At 29.9% G+C, this 20,689-nt stretch overlaps 2 protein-coding genes across 3 annotated transcripts in view; both read left to right on the top strand.

Moving 5' to 3' along the window:
* Window positions 1–1,456, top strand: part of LOC109851597 (protein arginine methyltransferase NDUFAF7, mitochondrial) — a 12,744-nt gene extending 11,288 nt beyond the window's left edge. The window contains exons 9-10 of the mRNA XM_020421817.1: window positions 1–6; window positions 858–1,456. The exon at window positions 1–6 is cut by the window's left edge and continues 82 nt beyond it. Coding sequence (XP_020277406.1) covers window positions 1–6; window positions 858–1,141 — 290 coding nt within the window. The 3' untranslated portion in view covers window positions 1,142–1,456. The remainder of the gene's footprint in view (window positions 7–857) is intronic.
* On the top strand, window positions 5,423–17,753 carry LOC109819889 (small GTPase LIP1). 2 transcript variants are annotated; one of them, XM_020385856.1, is made up of 7 exons: window positions 5,423–5,820; window positions 6,603–6,694; window positions 6,791–6,932; window positions 8,780–9,081; window positions 10,331–10,384; window positions 10,463–10,476; window positions 17,303–17,753. In XM_020385856.1, exons 1-7 carry the CDS (start codon window positions 5,724–5,726, stop codon window positions 17,493–17,495), a joined length of 894 nt encoding a protein of 297 aa, XP_020241445.1. In that variant the 5' UTR covers window positions 5,423–5,723; the 3' UTR covers window positions 17,496–17,753. The 2 variants fall into 2 exon arrangements, with proteins under 2 accessions (XP_020241445.1, XP_020241444.1); XM_020385855.1 differs by having other exon boundaries at window positions 5,427–5,820; window positions 10,463–10,593.

The following is a 20,689-nucleotide window of genomic DNA, read 5'->3' as shown; positions in this document are numbered from 1 at the left end:
TCAGGTGCTTATTTCCCCATTGTGTTACTTTCTTTACTTTATCTTCTTGTTTCTATCCTTATCAGTACATGATACTATAACCTACTAAGCAAATGATAAGGAAATACTATTGTACAGCTAACATAGGGCCTGATAATTTTTTTTGTTAATTTGTGCTTGTAGATAATCAAATTGTGTGGTTCAACTAACCAATACGATGATAATCTATTGGTGTATATATATAAATTACATATTAGTCAATAATAAAATATGGAATATATCATATTTATTACAAGGAGAAATTATACAAAAATACCACAATTTTACCCTAATTTGAACTAAATATCAGCAAGCTTTTTTTAATACTTAACTCACTAGTATCAAGTTCTTTGAGGTTTTCATGTTCATACCTGCCATTGGTTTTCTATCATTTTTCTTATATTACATGCTTTGCAATGATAGAAGATGGACGAAAATGCACTCTCCCTCCCTCGACCTCGATCTCGATCCCGAACCAGATTCGATCCCGAACCAGATTCGATCCCGAACCAGATTCTAAGCACTTAGTGACATAGTTCTTTACTTATTATTTTCTAATTATAATTAGATTTAATCTTTCTCTTGCACCTCCCCCTCTTCTCCTTTCATCATGATCACCTCCTTTGACCCTTTTGTCCTGACAAGTTCGATTTAGGCTAAAAGCATTACCCACTTTTGACATATCAGAGTCGAACGGGGAAAGCTTAGGATGATAAAGTTTTTAGTTTGGTAATAATCTTAATCCTACCTGTGTCGTAAGAATAGCAAAACTGGGGCAGATTAGCAACAGGACTCTATTTTAGGTAGGTGCTCATCAATACCATAGGCTTGCACTTAAGCTAACAGTCTTATGTTGGCAGAAAATATATCAATACATGGTCCAATAACTCAATCCCAATTCTTGGGATCTCTTGGCATCAACTTTCGTATCGAAGCCCTTCTACAAAACTGCACTGAAGAGCAAGCAGAGTCGTTAAGAACGGGCTACTGGAGATTAGTGGGAGATGGCGAAGCTCCATTTTGGGAGGGACCTGAGGAACAGACTCCTATCGGTATGGGCACTCGGTATCTAGCTATGGCGATTGTGAACAAAAAGCAAGGCACTCCAGTTCCATTTGAATGAAGCACAGAGAAAATACGTCTACTGCTTGTTTAGAAGGTAATTATTGACAAAGTCATGAGTTACGGAGGTGTTAAAAAAAAACTTTACTAAGTTATGTTTGTACTTCGTAGTTAGGCACCTGAATAAGCTTAATGTAATATTGGTGCAATTTTGATCTATATGGAGAATTTGGAAAACAATCGATAACCATAGAGTGATTCCAGTTTCCTTGGAATATACATGGATGGAAAATAAACGTGTTTGTAATATTAGTTCTCTTCTTGTTACATAGCACAATTTCTAATGTATTCGCTGTACTTGGTTTCCTTTTCTTTCTTTTTTATGTAATCTGGAAAAGGAAAACAATGCAGTAGGGATATGTAAATCTCTCTGTTTTGGTATAGAGATTAGAGATCCTGTTAGTGTGTTTGTGGATCTCAATGTTTGTGGCCAGGTGTTAGCACCATCTTTGGTGGGATTTGACTTATTAACATAATTTGCCCATTTGCATTGAATACGGTAGATCAAATGTAACCACATTGCCATAGGTTCAGGGTGAAGATTTTTGTGAATGCTCGGGATTCACAGAGTTTGTTTATACGTTTTCATGCTGAATAGCTCCATCCTAGAGTTACTATTTCTTTTGATTAACTACCATTGTGTTGTCTTTTATCTAGCAGGCATATAATATAACACGCGAAAGTTGTAAAGGCCTTCCAACGCTTTGGTTGGTTTCTTAAAAGCCTAAACAAGGGGAGGAATTCGTTTTTGATTCTTTCCACCCATTTCGTCAACAAAACCTATGAAATGAATTTCCTAAACTTTGGATCACATCACCTAATAAGAAGCAAGCAACACATCAGTTCTTTTTTTTTTATTTCAAGGCGTGCACCAAGAAAAGGAATAAATAACAAATGAGTTTCCTATAACTGTTTTTCTTGATTTTTTTTGCAAGCCAAACAGCCCCTTTGACTCTTCCATTTACAAGTAATAAAGGTAATTAAAACCCACAAATTAGGGTATTTTTGGTATTTTTGGTTAAATACTGTGATTAAGTATTTTTTTTTTGTTTATTTTCTTTTTAAAATTTGTTCCTTGGTTACCTTTTGATAATTTTTGCTCACTTTGATTAAATATTTTAGATTTATTTTCTTACTAAAATTTGTTCATCGATTACACTTTAATTATTTATTTATTTGATATTTGTTTGAATAGGCTACACCTAATTTAATTTTTTATAGTTGAATTGTCAGGAGATATATATAATCTAAAAGCAATTTAAATTTTTATTTTATCTGGATTGGCATGAAACCGAGCTTGACCTGAGGAAATATAGTGTTATGAAAGTGAAAACACTTGAAAAAAATAACATTATAAAAGGAAGATGAATAATAAAGCCAACGAGCCAAGATGATTGATTTAAAGTGGGCTAAAATGATAGAAAATAGTTAATAAAAAAATCATAAACTGAAGATTAATGCTAACTCTAGTACACTTTTATATGATAAAAGCATCCACATATGCATATGAAAGCACTAAAAACAGTTTATGAAAATCTCTTCTATAGATTCCTAATTTTACTAAAAAAATAAAACTATTTATTAACAATTCACAAAACATTATCTTTTGTTGCTTCTATTTATTTTTTATTGAGTCGAGATCAATCCTTTTTCATCTTTATCTTTTTCCTGGGCAATTCTAGAGTAGTGTTTTCATCGTCTACATCAATTGTGATATGAGACTGAAGCATGTTATCTTTCCTTGGACTTATTCATCTTTTGTCTTCTCGTCTAAATTCACAAAGAAGTTGAGTTTATTTTTTATGTTCAACACAAACTTCTGACAATACAGACTGATTTTTTTCCTATTTCAATAAAAATAAATGTTAATTTCATATATATGAAATTTTTTATGCTTTTAATTTATTACTTAAATAAGGTTAGGAGCTACCTCTTTTTTTCTCTGCAATGAATTCTTCTGTTGTGCATCTAATAAGAATTTATGCTGTGTCATAATGTTACCTTTGCTCTCTCTGTGTTTTTTTCCATGAGGATCTGAACTAAATACATTACATTTTTTATTGTCAATTTTCTTTTGATTATAATATAAATATTTAATTTTTGATATATTTATTTCACGAAGAAGGGATATCACTTAACGTTGGTACTACATCATCAGCGATTCTACAACATTTATCATCTGGATACTTATTATTAACATCTTTATCCACTTTTTTGTTACAGCCTTTGCAAACATAGAACCACTGCTCATCTCTATTATAAATAGTAGTTATCATTGCCTTAAAGGTGCAATAGTGTGTCTGTATATTGGTAAATTATTTTTAGGTTAAATTGTATGAATTTAGAGTGAGTTTTCTAAGATTAGACCTCTTTCGATTGTTATAATGGTTGTATATATTAGTAATTTGAATTTATGCTACATTTATAAAGAGCGCGCCTTAATGGAGATGCTTTTGCCTTAGCAACTTACTCTAAAAGAGCGTTGCATATTAGCTTTAAAATGTAATATTTTTTCTTTACGGTGTTATATGGATGTTTGCTTGGTTTACTTACTATTCTCTTATTTTTTCAGTAAGTTGTATCTTTGGATTGATATATATTATTGATGCAATTTACGATGACATGTATATCTCCTCTATAAATTTGAGACATATATAATGTGAATTTTATATTTAGTGGTCTTTAATAAGAATTTTAATAATGAAATATACTACCTTCATATTTAGAGATCTTGAATTCTAATAGTGCTATTACATAATTATCTTTGATCGTGTCTTTAAGAATTGATCATTTGTTAGTAGTCATACGCCTAAATAAAGTCACACGCAGGGATGTGATACTATATAAGAAAAAGAAAAAGAGTGATTTTATATTTTTTGCTTACACAAAGTCATGACATAGTAATTTTTCTTTTATCTTTCATGAAGAATGTTTCTTTGATTGGAGCAAAGTTGTTCAATATATTCTTCAAGGGGTATTCAGTCGGTGTTTCTTTGATAAATATAACTTATGTAGTGTTAATTGAAGTGATTCATGGACGTTCCGAATTTCATTTGAAATGAAAACCGCTTGATTCTTTTGAAAGATATCTCTAAAATTTCTAATAGTTATCCACACATAAATCTTTATAAAATTTTACCCTATAAATATTATTTCCATTAGAGATCAATATTTATAAATTATAATCAATTAATGTTAAGCTATTATATTATAGTTTTTTATCAGTTTTTTGCGATTTAGTCTTATGTATTTTTGTTGCTCTAACATATAGGTAAAATTATATGCAGTTACTTTAATTTATACAATAACATTAATTTTTAATCTATCATATATTTTTTAAAATTTTATTCTTTAACTGGATATTTTTAATCTGGTATTATTACTATCTTTTTTACCAGTATCAACTTGACTATTTTTAGATTCTGAAAATGAATAGTAAACCTTAAATTATAAGTTATATTTATATATCTTAATGAAAGAATATCACACAATTACTCTTTTCTTTGCCAAGTTCTAAATTTTCAGGTTTTTATTTTGTGTAATTTTAAACTTTTGAGAGTATTTCGGCTAATTTTTAAAACTTTTTGTTTTTTGTAATACTTCATGTAATAAACTGAGACTACAGAGCTGTTCATATATTTTATTAATCTTATTTAAATTGTTAAGCTATAGATAGTTTATGGGGTATTAGGATAGGATATAAGTATGATTAGGATAGATTATAATTTAAATTAAATATAAAATAGTATAGAGTAATTTTGACTATGGAAAGCTTTTTCCGAACTTGTGCTTTTAAAGGGTTTTTGTCTTCCTTAATTTTTCTTTTTTATAAATTTGAGAACGACTTTTGTCTCTTTAATTTGTTTGGTGGATTTTGTAAATATCTCATCCACATTATGTACATTTGTAGGTTTACGTTGTTCCCGGGTTCGACCTTTGGGCTAGACATTTTTTATCTCATTAATTTATTTGTTTTTTTACATATAAGCCATTCATTTTATAGACATTTATAAATTTGGTATTTAATAATTCTATTTAGATTTACATTTTAATTTAAACCGTATCATTATCTTCGTATTATGTGTATCCTTATCTTCAACTGATACCCTTGAACATTATTGTTGGATTTATTTTTGAAGATTCAACAAATGAATGAAAATTCCTACATTTGAGTTTTCTTAAAAAATAATAATAATAATAAAATGATAGTAAAAAGAGCCCATAAATGGTTTTAGTACATATGTTTTTTCCGCATAGATTTCCTATGCGGATTTTCTTCCCCACGAAGGATTTGCTGTCGAGAAAGAAACTTTTCTCATAAAATTTCTCATCTCTTCATGTTCTCTTCATTACACTCCACATAGAATACATATATCATATTTAAACAGGAACCCTGCTGCCTTTGTGACATCAAAATCAAAATCGGACCGCTGACGAGATCCAGATCTCAGATCGCCGACGAAATCGAAGGAAACTGCTGTCGTAATCTGGATCAAAATCGATCGTTTAATGGAGACCGACGAGATCCATGCTCCTCCTTCGCTCTCTCGTGATCGAGGATTCGAATAGTTGGAATAAAAAAAATGATGTTTTGGAGAGAGAGGGAGAGGGATACGAGAGATCATAACGGCACTGTTCCTCTCTGCGGCCAAGTCCGAGTCTTGGTCGTCGGAGATTCTGGTACTCTAATTTTGGTTATTCTTATTATTACGGTTTGAATCATGAAAATTTGGTAGGTTTCTCTGTTTATCCTGATTTTAGTATTTAGGTAGTTGATTTTGTTGATATACGTCGATTCCTATTACAAGTTTGTGCATTTTTTGAATGCGTAACGTGATTGTTTTTTTAATTTATTGAAGTAATTTTTCGGTAAATAAGTGTTAGAGGATTGTAGGGTGTAAGGAGACATAAAAATATTACTCAAAAACAATTCTAGGTTTGCCTAGGAATTGCTTTTGATGAATTTTAGAGAATTTTTCGGTAAATAAGTGTTAGAGGATTGTAGGAGTCCTGATATTAAGGACATAAATTAAAAAAATTGGATATTTGAAGAATCAATTGTCTTTATGCCCTTCTGGTCTGCTTCCCAAATGAGCTCTAAATAAGACAGGTAACTTTTGTCCCTAAATCGAATTAAGTTATGCTGAAATTGTGAACTCTCTTGTCATGTTCAATGCATTTACCAACTCTCCTTAAATTCTCTTTCGAAGCTCAATATAGTTATTACATAAGCGAGCAATACTATAAACGTTGTAAGCTTCTTTGGGCTTTTCCTTTGGGATAAGAACCTTAGTGCCTGTGCGCGAATTTCATCGCATATGATGGCCCTTTGTATGTATAAGGGGCTGTTGCACTATGGTATGTTACTATGTTTTTTGGGAGATTTCTCTTGTTTTATATCTTAGAGTAAACACATTTATATGTCAACTATTTTTAAATAATTTAAACCAATCTTCTTGCAGGTGTAGGTAAAACATCACTGGTGCACTTGATTCTTAAAGGTTCTGCCATTGCTCGTCCTCCACAAACAATTGGATGTTCAGTTGGTGTTAAAGTAAGAATGTTAATACTTTTTTCTTTTAAATGGAGTTGTTATCGCAATTAGTAGTCTTGTTGTGATGTTCTTAGTTTTACTGTCTTCACTCTTCAGCATATTACTCATGGAAGTGGTGGAAGCTCTTCTAATAGCATAAAAGGTGATGCTGAAAGGGACTTCTTTGTTGAACTATGGGATATCCCAGGACACGAGAGGTACAAGGATTGTCGGTCACTTTTCTATACACAAATAAATGGTAAGAAATATTCTAAATTATGTGCTAATCTTAGGGGGTGTTTGGTTCAATTTCTACAAATTATAGGAAATGTTTTCCACCCAAAATATGATTTCCTTGTATTTCTTAAAAAAATTATAAGAAAAGTTTTGAGAAGTCAAAAAGTACCAGTTTTCTTTTTTTTTTTACTTTGCTTGTTTGGTTCAAAACAAGAAAATGACCCATAACTTTATAGAAAATAGCAAGATTTTCTATAATTTATAGAAATTGAACCAAACACCCCTAAATTTATAGAAAAGTGTCAACTTTATAGAAAAGTGTCAATGTGGTGTCAGGTTTCTGGGTGATTTCCGCCCATTTTGAGAGAAAATTGTTTTTTGTAAATTTTGATATTTTTTTGTACTTTACAAAAAATATTTCTGTAATTTTTTTTGAACCAAACACAGTTTACAGAAATCTACAGAAAATTTTTAATTACAGAATTACCATTGTCAGACATTTTGAGAAAACTTTTCTATAAAACTGTGCAACCAAACACACCCTTAGGTAATTCTGTTTTAAGCTTTCCTTACTTAAACACTTACTTAATCTTAAGTAATTCTGTTTTAAGATTTCCTTACTTAAGTGATTCTTTTTTAAGCTTTCCTTACTTACTTAATATATTGCCAGCTTGCCTAAATTATAATAGTTGTTCTCTTTCTTTTATCATATAAAAGAATCAAATGGGTTATGTTTAATTTGCTTATTTTGGAATTAAATCTTGTTGGATCCGAAAGTCTGCTAGTGCGAAGTCAGCAATTCAATTGATTTCACTATGTTTGTTCTTGTTACAACATAAAAATATAAACCTCAGCTCACAATTTTTGGAGTTTTGGTGTAATGGTTAGAGGGACTTAATTTAAGATGGTGTTAGAGCCACCAAACTTCAAAGTTCAAATCCCACCGGCCACAAATTTAAAGTGGATTTTTTAAAAAAATTGACATCACTGCGTGAGTCCAGGTTTTGACCCATGAAAAGGGTGCTCAACCTACGGGGGCATTGTTAGAATAAAAAAGAATATAAACCTCAGCTCTCACCATAACTTCGGAAAAAATATAAAGTTCAGCTCTCACCATAACTTCGGAGTTTTGGCGTATGGTTAGAGGGACTTGATCTAATAGTTTTCTAAAATAGTGCTTTCCCCTTCGTTTTCTTTATATGCCGAATCTAAAGTTTTCATGTTATTTACAATTCATATTAATTTCACAGCTGGAGTATGGGGAGTGATCAATGCATGCGTATGTAGGACAATTGTATCTTCAGAAAGGACAAGAGACAATAGAGGGAGAGGTTGACTAGAGTATGTCATGAGCGCACAATGTGAATTTCCCACATTAGAAATGCACAAGGTGTTTGGTGTATGATGATTTCATAAATCAACTACTCATAGTTACAACTCTAACAAGAGGAATTGGGGTAACTGCTCTATAGTGAAGTGCCTGAGCGAGACTAATATGATGGATGACTTCTATGGATGGGCTTGTTTGAAGTGTTAAATGTTTAATCTCTGATAGCTCATTTCCGAGTGATTTGTCAAGTACCTTGTTTTTATTTTGAATGATGTCTGATGAGTTCTTCTGCTATGCATAACCATTAAGTACATAAGCAGTTCCATTTTAATATTTCCTCAATGACCTTTATTTACTCTTTTTTGTATGACTTGAGAAACCACAATCCATATAAGACTTTCACTGGTCGTTTTCAGTAAACTTTTATCTTAAATATTGTCAGGCAAGTCCGTTTATCGTGCATAAGCATAAAGCATATAATCAGTTTGATTTCATTATTTTTCCAGACAAGTTCCTTATTTACTTTTTTTCATGTCTAGGTGTTATATTTGTCCATGATCTCTCCCAGAGAAGGACGAAGACAAGTTTGCAAAAGTGGGCGACGGAAATTGCAACAACTGGGACATTTTCAGCTCCTCTTTCTTCTGGTGGACCTGGTGGTCTTCCTGTTCCTTACCTTGTTATTGGGAACAAAGTTGATATTGCTGCCAAAGAAGGGACAAGGGGAAGCAGTGGCAATCTTGTTGATGTTGCACGACAATGGGTTGAGAAGCAAGGCCTGCTTCCATCCAGTGAAGAACTTCCTTTGACAGCAACCTTTGGCAGCACTGGTCTCATTGCGGTAGGAAATGCATCTTCATTACATGTTTGCAGTGCATACCATTATGCATAAAAGCAGTTCTTAAGTATTGTTCATGTGTGATGTTTAATGTACTGCATTGCTCTAATCTGGAAGCCTGTTATCATTCTAGATGGGTTTTGTCTGCTAATGTGTGGTATCTTTGTTGCAATTGTAAGTATCATGTGATTATTTTACTTCTAGTAGCATGTGAAGGTCTGTTTGGACTTTGTCTTTGCCAGTATAAGAATGAGCTTTTACCCATCAAGATGAGGCTGGCTATAAAGGCTCAAAGACAGCTTAAACAAATGTTTTGATTGGCTGACAACTGAACATTAATTCTCTTAAGTTGCTGACTACTTAGGTTGCAATATTCTTCTGGGTGATCTAATTTGGTTTATCGACAGCATCTAGACTAGCTTCAAGAAAAGCAATTTTCTTTTTTAAAATGAGAACCTTACACGTTTATGCATCCAGGGTTCCAAGCATACACAGTTTAATATTTATCATGAAATGTTATGTTCATTGAGAACAGTAGCAGGTGCTGGAAGTGATTATTTTAACTTTAATTTGTGTCTGGTGCAAGGCACTAGTTATATCGATCTACAATTTACATATCCCCACATTTGAACTTGCTTATAGGTCGTGTCTCACAGATGAATGCATAAAGTCATGATGTATAAGTGACTGGATGTCCCTGTAGGATTCATGGTTTGACATTCTTGGAATAAGGATCATGGTTTGAAAGTATCTGAATCAGTGACTAGATGGCACCATGTGGATTTACAGTATATATGGCTTTATAGGAAGGAAGCATGGACTATGTGACCAGAGGATAGCCACTAAAATTTGGAACTGGAAATGTTTTCACAGCATAATATAACATCAATCAAGACAACTATCAAGTACACTGCTTTCCTACATACTATAGTTTTTTCCCCTTAATTAACTCAAGTATCGTATGCTGTCTGTATTTGTGCAATTTATGCTTGAGGTAACCATACTCCATGGTAGTTTTCTACCAATTCCTTTTGTCTGCAAGGCCCTTTTTATCCAAGATATAATGTTTCTTCAGATGGTGTATAATTTATTATCTGCCACTGAAACAAATAACACATTCATTTGTCATCTGGACTGCATTATAATGATATTTTCATGCTATTTCTTGGTTTGGTTTTGAGGATTGAATCAATATTCAGTTCCTCTAATATTCTTGTGTTATTTATGTTTTTTTTATGTCAAATGATGGCAGGCTGCCAAAGAAGCACGATATGACAAGGAAGCTGTTACGAAGTTCTTTCGTATGGTGTGTATCATTCCTACCATGTTCTTTCTGGACAAGATCTCCTTTTGTTTCTAATAAATGTGGTGCTTGTTTGTCCAGCTGATTAGTAGAAGGTATTTCTCTGATGACCAACCTGCACCAAATACATGGTTGACACCTTCGCTGCAGAATTCTGTGCATCAATCTAGTGATAGTTTAATTGAAGATGATCAATATAACAGCAGATTGAGGTAAGTTTAATTGAACTAATAAAATTTGCATTTTTATATAAACATAATAAATTTGCATTCGTTGAGACGAACAAGTAAAAATTTGTGGCTTATAGTACATGAAAATTACTAATTTTGATTTACACATAAATTTGCATTCGTTCGGAATGGATAAAAATTTACAAGAACATATGGGTTATAACTCATGGAAATCACAAATTTCAATGTACACATAATAAATCTGCATTCATTAAAAAACAAAAATTAATAGAAATCACGCGTTATAAGCTTATGGAAATCATAAATTTTGATGTACACAATAAATTTGCATTCATTCGATATGAATGAAAATTGTCAAAAATTGTGAATTATATGTAATGAATTTTGTGAATTTTGATGTATACATAATAAAGTTGCATTTATTCGAAATAAACAAAAGTTGAGAAAAAAAAATCATGGGTTATAGCCCATAAAAATTGTGAATTTTAATGTATAGACAATTAAATTATATTTGTTCAAAGCGAACCAAAAAGACAGAAGAGGTGAATTATAGCTCATGAAAAATTGTATGTACATATAATAGATGGAAAATATGATTTTGGGGACACTTTACATTGAACCTAATAATGCACCTTTCTACACATAGATTAGGCTATTCCAATAGATGATCCACTCCATTCATCATGATTTAAACATCTCAAAATATCTGTGAAACAAAAAATACGATGTTTCAAAACTTCTAGCACATAGTTCTCATTGTCTCTTTAGTTGTATTGTCTTAAAACTATTAATTTGTCAGTCACTTGATGTATGAGTAACTACCACTCAATATGTTTAGTTTTTTTTGTTTATGTATCATTCAAAACATATCGATCAAAATGAACGGAGTGGATCAAGTAAATTAATTGTACATAATGTAGTTTGAAGGTATGTCCTTAGATTGAACCTAAGGTGCTTCCTTAGTATCATTTATCCCATAATAAATTTGTATTTGTTGGAAGCAAATATACATTGATAAATATCATAGATTATAGTATATGAAAATCATGAATTTAGATCTACAAAATAATTTTTTTATGCATTTGAAACAATACAAAATTTGACAAAAATTATGGTTATAGCTTATGAAAATCGTAAATTTTGATATACACAGAATAAATTTGCATTCGTTCGAACAAAAAATGAGAAAAATCGTGGTCACAACTTTTGAAAATAAAGAATTTTGATGTACACATAATAAATTTTTATTTGTTTAAAACAAAAAAAAATTGACAAAAATTGTGGCCTATAGCTTATGCAAATTTTAGTGTATGCATTGCATTCGTTTGAAACAAACAGAAAAAATTGACAAAAATGGTGGGTTATAGCACATGACAATTGCAAATTTTGATGTATAAATAATTAATTTAAATTAGTTTAAAACAAATCAAAGTAGACAAAAATGGTGGGTTATAGACCATGAAAGTCTAATTTTGATTTAAAGATAATTAGTTTACATTTTTTTAAAACAAATCAAAATTGACTAATATTGTGGGTTATAGATCATGAAAATTGCAAATTTTCATGTACATTTAATAAATTTGTATTTGTCCGAAAAGAAAAGATTGTAACGACTTGTACGTTATAGCTCATGAAAATCGTGAATTTTAATGCACGTATGATAAAATTACATTTGTTCAAAACAAACAAAATTTGATAAAACTGTGGGTTATCTTATGAAAATCATAAATTTGGGATAATTAATTTACATTTGTTATAAACAAACCAAACTAAACAAAAATTATTGAGTATATCTCATGAAAATCACAAGTTAATGTATGCAAAATAAATTTGCAGACATTCGGAATAAACAAAAACTGTAACAGTGATTGCTCATGGAAATTGTGAATTTTAATATACACATAATAAATATGTATTTACTCAAAACGAACAAAACCAGATAAAACTCGTGGATCATGAAAATCATAAAGTTTAACATACACAATAAATTTGCTGTTATTTGAAATGAACAGAAATTGTAAGGTTATAGCTCATGAAAATCATGAATTTTTATGTATACATAATAAATTTATAGTGGTTCGAAATGAGTGAAAATTAACAAAAATCGTAGGTTATAGCTTATGAAAATGACGAATTTGATGTAAAGACAAGTAATTTATTTTCCTTCAAAACAAGAAAATGGACAAAAACCTTATTTCATAGCTCATGTAAATCGTCAATTTTGATGGACAAATAATACATTTGCATGCTCTCTTGTTATTTTCTTTTTGGTGAAGAGGTTCAAAGTTATATACATGTAGCTTGCCTGCTCCTTTGTATTATTTTCATTTTTTTCTATTATTTTGTATTTACGGTAGCATAACGTCGTGTCGAACAAAAATTGAAAAAGGTCATGGGGGTATAGCTTATGAAAATAGCAAATTCTAATGTACATGCAATTAATTTACATTCATGTAAAACAAACCTAAATTGATTAAAATTGTGGGTTAGCTCATAAAAATCGCATCATTCGAAACGATGAAAAAGTATAACAAATTGATGTTTATAAAATGAATAAAAATCGTGAATTTGGATGTATAGAAAATTAATTTGCATTCATTCAAAATGAATAAAAATTAACAAAAAGTCATGGTTATAGCTCATGAAAATCGTAAATTATAATGTATAGAAAATTAATATACATTTGTTTAAAATAATCCAAACTTGACAAAAATAGTGGGTTATATCTCATGAAATCACAAAATTTGATGTACGCAATAATTTGTATTTTGTTCAAACATATCAAAATTAATAAAACATGTGGGTTATAGTTCATGAAAAACACAAATTTTAATGTACACAATAAATTTATTGTCATTCAAATTATAACAAAAATTGATGTACACATAATTATTTTGTAATTGTTTAAAAAACTAAAATTGACACGGGTTAAGCTCGTGAAAATAAATTTTTTTATGTATACAATAAATTCATGTTCATTCAAAACAAACCAAAATTGATAAAAGTCCTGGGTTGTAGATCATAAAAATCATTAATTTTAAGAAACACAACATTTTCACTTATTTAAAACGAAATAAATTTGTAACAAACTGTGGATTATAGCTCATGAAAATCATGAATTTTATGTATGCATAATAAATATGCATTCGTTTCAAACAAGCAAAAATTAACAAAAAATCATTGGTTATAACCCATGAAAATCACAAATTTTGATGTATAGACAATTAGTTTACATTTGTTTATAACAAATTAAAGTTGAAAAATCATGTACGTCAATATTTATTATAATCAACTATCCATCTAAACGAACAAGTAGAAAACCGTGGCTCGTAGCTTATGAAAATTTAAAATTTGATTACACAAGTTTAAATTCATTCGAAATAAATATTACAAAAATTGTGTGTGATAGCTTATGAAAAACACAAATGATGATGTACACATAATAAATTTGCATTCATTGAGAATGAACGAGAATGAACAAAAATCGTTAATTATAGCTAATGGAATCATAAATTTTGATGTATAGACTATGAATTTGCATTCTTTTAAAATGAATAAAAATAGACAAAAATCGTGGGCTATACATGGTGAAAATTATAAATTTTAATGTACACATAATACATTTGAATTCGTTCAATATGAATAAAAATTGTCAATTTGTGGGTTATAGATCTTAGAACATGAAAATCATGAATTTTGATGTACACATAATAACGTTGATACGTTCGAAACGAACACATTAACAAAAATTATGAGTTATAGGCCATGAGAATTGCGAATTCTAATGTATCAACAATTAAATTATATCTTTTCAATACAAACCAAAAAGACAAAAGATGTGGGTTATCGCTCATGAGTAACGTGAATTTTAATATACATATAATAAATTTACAAAATAAAAATTGATAAAACCTTAAATTATAGCTAATGAAAATAACAAATTTTGATGTGCACATAATAATTTTTTATTTGTTTGAAACGAACAAAAATTGACAAAAATCATGTTTATAGCACATGAAAACAGCAAAATTTGATGTACACAACTTGCATTCGTTCAAAAAGGACACAAATTAACAAAAATTGAGGATTATAGCTTATGAAAATCACAAAGTTTGATGTGCTCATAATAAGTTTGCATTCATTGTAAATGAGCAAAAATTGACAAAAATGATTAAAAAAATGATGTGTTATAACTCATGAAAATCGCAAATTTAGATGTATAAATAATTTTAAAAAACCTAAATTTACGAAAAGGTGGGTTATGGATCATAAACAATGTGAATTTTGATGTACATGTAATAATTTTGCATTCATTCAAAACGTGCAAAAATCCAAAAAATCATTGGTTATAGCCCATTAAAATTGTGAATATTGTTGTGCATGTAATAAATTTGCTTTTGTTAGAAATAAATAAAAATGAACAAAAATCTTAGCCTGAGAAAATTATGAATTTTGACGTATTCACATAATAAATTTGTATTTGCTTAAAATGAAGAAAAATTAACAAAAATCATGGATTATAGCTCATAAAAGTTTATCAAAAATCTTGGACTATTCCTCAGAAAAGTTGTAAATTTTAATGTACAAATAATTAATTTACAATCGTTTAAAATAAACTAAAATTGACAAAATTGTGGAGTATAGCTCATGAAAATAACAAATTCTAATATATAGACAATTAATTTATTTTCATTTAAAACAAACTAAAATTGATAAACATCGTGTTTTTCATGAACGAACAAAAACTAATGTATAGACAAATTTTAATGTACACAGTAAATTTGAAGTCATTCAAAACGAACAAAAACTATAAGAAATCAATCGTTGTAGAGCATGGAAATCATGAATTTTGATGTATACGTTATAAATTTGCATTTGTTCAAAATGAACAAGAATTAACGAAAATCGTTGGTTGTTGCTCATTAAAATCTCATATTTTGATATGTCGACAATTTTTATTATCGTTTAAAACGAACCAAAATTGTCAAATATCGTGAATTATAGTTCATGAAATCGCTAATTTAAAGGTATACATAAATTTGCAGTTAGTCGAAACGAAAAAAAAATTACAACAAATCATGGCATATAGTTCATGAAAATCATAAATTTTGATGTAGACATAATTAATTTATATTCATTCAAAACGACCATAAATTGATAGAAATCGCGACCTATAGCTCCTAAAATCGCAAGTTTTGATGTATAGACAATTAATTTACATTCTCTCAAAACACACTAAAATTGACAAAAATCATGAGTTATAGAACATGAAAATTTTGAATTCTCAAGTATGCATAATAAATTGGCCTCGGTTTGATATGAACAAAAAATTATTGTAAATCATGGGTTATATCTCATGAAAATTGTGAATTTAGATGTACACAGAAGAAATTTGCTTTCTTTTCAAAACAAACTAAAATTGATAAAAATCGTGGATTTTAGATAATGAAAATTGTGAATTTTATTGTATAGACAACTAATTTACTTTCTTTTAAAATAAAGCAAAATTGATAAAAATCACAAACTTTCATGTACACAATAAATTTGCATTCATTCGTAATGAATAAAATATAATAAACCGTGGGCTATATCTCATGAAAATCTTAAATTAAGATGTGCACATAATAAATTTTACTTTCATTCAAAATGTACAAAAATTGTCAAAAATCACGGATTATAGTTCATAAAATTTTTGAATTTAGATGTACACATAATAAATTTTACATTCATTCAAAATGTATAAAAATTATCAAAAATTATGAGTTATAGTTCATAAAAACTGTGAATTTTGATGTACACGTAATAAATTTGTATTAGTTCAAAACGAAAAATTTGACAAGAACCATGAGTTATAGCCCAGGAACATTGTGAAGTTTGATGTATTGATAATTAATTTTACATTCATTCAAAATAAATCAAAAATGATAGAAATCATGATTTATAGCTCATTGAAAATCGTAAGTTTTGATGTACAAATAACAAATTTGTATTCAATAAAAAAAAAAGAAAAATTAACAAAAATCGTGGGTTATAGCTTATGAAAATTGCAAATTGTAATGTGCAGACCATTTACTTATGTTTGTTTAAAACAAACTAAAATTAATAAAAATCGTAGTTTGTAGCTCATAAAAATTGCAAATTTTAATGTACATATAGTAAATTTGAAGTCAGTCGGAATAAACAAAAACTATAACAAATCAATGGTTATAGCTTATGAAAATCATGAATTTTGATGTATGGACAATTAATTTCCATTCGTCCAAAACAAATAAAAATTAATAAAAATCGTGAGTTATAGCTCATGAAATCGCAAATTTTAGTGTAAAGACAACTACTTTACATTTATTTAAAGAAACCAAACTTGAAAAAAAAATTGTGGGTTATCTCATGAAATCACAAATTTTAATGTATACAATAATTTGCGTTTGTTCAAACATATACCAGCATTGACAAAAATTGTTTATACACATAATTAATTTGTAGTCATCTGAAACGAAAAATGTCTTTTGACAAATAGACCTGTTAAGGGTAAAAGGAAAAAAAAAATTCACTAAGGAGGTCTGTTTGCAACATAGAACTGCAGTGGTCTATCCCCAGTTAGACGATAGCACAGGAGGTCGATAAATCGACAATCAACCCTAGTTAGAATAGTGAATCGTTTCGTGCCTTGAAGCTGAAGATGTCCATTTACCTGGATGATTTCTGATATCATTTTTATCTGTCATGGCAGTTTAGGTAGTGACGCATACAAGTACAACGCGGTGCCCCCACTTCCAGCTCAGCGGAACCTCACTCCACCAACTACACTCTATCCTCAGCAGCCATTTTCAGTCTCTGACAACTACAGTTTTCAGAGGCTCTCATCCTCTGGATTGTCAGAAATAGGAAGCACCAGATCAAAGCGATCCGATATCAATGTGTGATGCAATTAAATTTGCGGACATTTCTGCTTTGTCCTGGCTTTCACGCGACATGTATCCATGAAAACAATTCTAGCAGCTAATTGCATTTAAGAGCTGATTGGGGAAGCTGTGATCTCACAGTGCAATGTTTTTTTTGTGATTGTGAAAATTGGCGTTTTGTTTGTTGCAATACATGATAATTTTGTATTTTTTTGATTGTCACATTACTTATATAGTGATATATAAATCATTCTGGAGCATCCAAACAGTTTTTTCTAATTTTACTTGCTTGAAATTTGTGGGGCCAAAAGCAGAGCAGTGGTATGTAATATGTATGCTGATCTGAGCCTGACAATTTGTTGTACTCTTGGTCTAACTATTTTATTATTGCAGAAGTTTGAAATTGCACGTTAAATTCGTCCGTCAACTGAAGTGTGATTCTTTTCCGTTGTAAGATATTTTTCCAGTTCCTCTTGCCAATGTACGCTCACTTCAATGGTGTACTGCAAAATCCATGCTTTTTATTTGCAATACAACTGAACATGGTGATTTGCATCATAAATATTGTAACAAGAAAAGGTTTCACTAATGCTTATACTATCTTCGTGTTGCATTGCCATTTAGCGTGGAGCTCCTAATTGTTCTTCATTACGAAACATGTTCAGTTCACAAAGGCTACAATATTGAGTTTAAACTTCGAAGATAAATCTGACATCGACTTCCTTAGAGCAGCTCAATTTCTTCCGTAAAAAGCTGAAAACACCTTGTGCTTATTTCATTTATGGAAAAAGAATGCCTTCTGCCGGACGATTATAAGGTTAAAATTAAATAGTGTATCATACATTAAACCTTATCAAATGACTATAGATTGCTAGTTAACGGTAGAGGTTGAAGAGCTTAAAAGTAACACAATCATAATAAATTTGCATTCGTTTGATGTACAGTACAGAAATCATGGGTTATAAGCCTTGAAAATTGTGAGTTTTGATCTACACATAATAAATTTGTAACGTTCAAGATGAACAAAAATTAACAAAAATCGCGAATCATAGCCGATGAAAATCATGGATAGCTCTTGAAATCACGGATTTAACATTATTTACTAACGGATCAAAACAACTTAAAATGACCAACGGATCAAAACAACTAAAAATGACCAAAAACAATGGGTTGTAGCTCATGAAATCGTAAATTTTCGCATTCGCTAATTTTTTTGCTAAAGGGTCGAAAGAACTAATTATGTCCAAAATTCGTAAGTTATTCCTTAGCAAATCTTGAATTATTTACCAACGGATCAAAACAACTAAAAATGACCAAAAACAATGGGTGTAGCTCATGAAATCATAAAATTTCGCCTTCGCGAAATTCCTTGCTAAAGGGTTGAAAGGACTAAATATGGCCAACATTCGTAAGTCATTCCTCAACAAATCTTGAATTTTTGCCACCGTGAAATTATTTGACAATAGGTTGAAACGACTAAAAATGGCAAAAAATACGGGTTATTGGAAATCATGAGTATTTACTAATGACTAAAAACGACTAAAAATAGCCAAAAATCTTTAGTTATATTTCATGAAATCAAGGAAATTTGGCATTGCGAAATTATTTGATAATGGATCAAAATGACTAACAAGGTAAAAAATCATGGGTTAGCTCATAAAATTATGAATTTTTGACTTAGCAAAATTATTTGCTAATAGATTGAAACAACTAAAAATTACCAAAAACCATGGGTTATAACTCACGGAATCATGAAATTTTAACACCAAAAAATTATTTGACAATTGGTTAAAATGACAAAAAATGACCAAAAATGGTAAGTTATAGTTCAGGGAATACTGAATTTTAGCATTTGAGAAATTATTTACATATGGGTTGAAGCAACTAAAAATGGCCAAAAATCATGGGTTATAGCTCATGAATTCATTAATTTTGTTAAATTTTTTGCTAATGGGTCAAAATGACTGAAAATAGCCAAATATCATGGGTTGTAGCTTATGAAATCACAAATTCATGAAGTTTGAACTCAACAAAATTATAGCTAACGAGTTGAAATGACTAAAAATAGCAAAAAAATTATTAGTTATAATCCATGAAGTCCTGAAATTTGGCCTCTATAAAATTATTTGCCAACGGTCAAAATGACTAGCAATGGCAAAAAATTGTGGGTTATAACTTATGAAATCATGAATTTCAGACTCCACAAAATTATTTAACAATGAGTCAAAATGACTAAAAATGGTAAAAATCTTGGTTATAGCTCATGAAGTTGTAAATTTTGGTCTCCTTGAAATTAATGTACAACAGTGAAAATGACTAAAAATGGCAAAAAATTATGGGTTATACCTTATAAAATCGTGAATTTCGAACTTCACAAAATTATTTATTAAAAAGCCGAAATGACTAAAAATGACCAAAAATAATGGGTTATATCACATGTAGTCATGGATTTTGGCTACCGTGAAATTAGATGCTAATAGGTCGAAATGACTAAAAGTGGCCAAAAATTGTGAGTTAGAGCTAATAAAACCGTGAATTTTGGCCTTAGTGAAATTATTTTCCAACGGGTCAAAAGGATTAAAAATGGTAAAAAATAGTGGGTAATGGTCATAAAATCGTGAATTTTGGCCTATGCGAAATTAATTCCTAATAAGTCAAAATTACTAAAACTGAAAAAAGGTGCGTTATATCTCATAAAATCATAAATTTTAACCTCTAAGAAATTATTTGCTAACAGGTTGAAAATACTAAAAATGGCCAAAAATCATAAGCTCACGAAATCGTAAATTTTAGCCTCCACGAAATTATTTGCCAATGGATCGAAATAACTAATAATGACCAATAATCTGGGTTATATCTCATAAAATTCTGAACTTTAGACTATACCAAATTATTTCCCAATAGTTTAAAATGATTAAAAATGGCCAATAATGATGAATTAACTCATGCGATCGCTACTTTGCTATTCACAAAATTGCTTTCCTCGGGATCTAAATGACTAAAAGTAGCTAAAAATCTTAGGTGCTTAGGTAATCATGAATTTTGGACTCTGCAAAATTATTTACTAACTGGTCGAAACGACTAAAAATGACCAAAAATTATGGGTTATAGCCCACAAAATTGTGAATTTTAACCTCTACAAAATTTTTTTTCCAATGGCTCAAAATGACTAAAAATTACCAAAAATTATGAGTTATAGCTCATGAAAGTGCGAG

The sequence above is a fragment of the Asparagus officinalis genome, chromosome 8 (genome assembly GCF_001876935.1).
Source record: "Asparagus officinalis chromosome 8, Aspof.V1, whole genome shotgun sequence".
Classification (NCBI taxonomy): domain Eukaryota; kingdom Viridiplantae; phylum Streptophyta; class Magnoliopsida; order Asparagales; family Asparagaceae; genus Asparagus; species Asparagus officinalis.
This window is presented reverse-complemented; position numbering and strand designations above follow the sequence as displayed.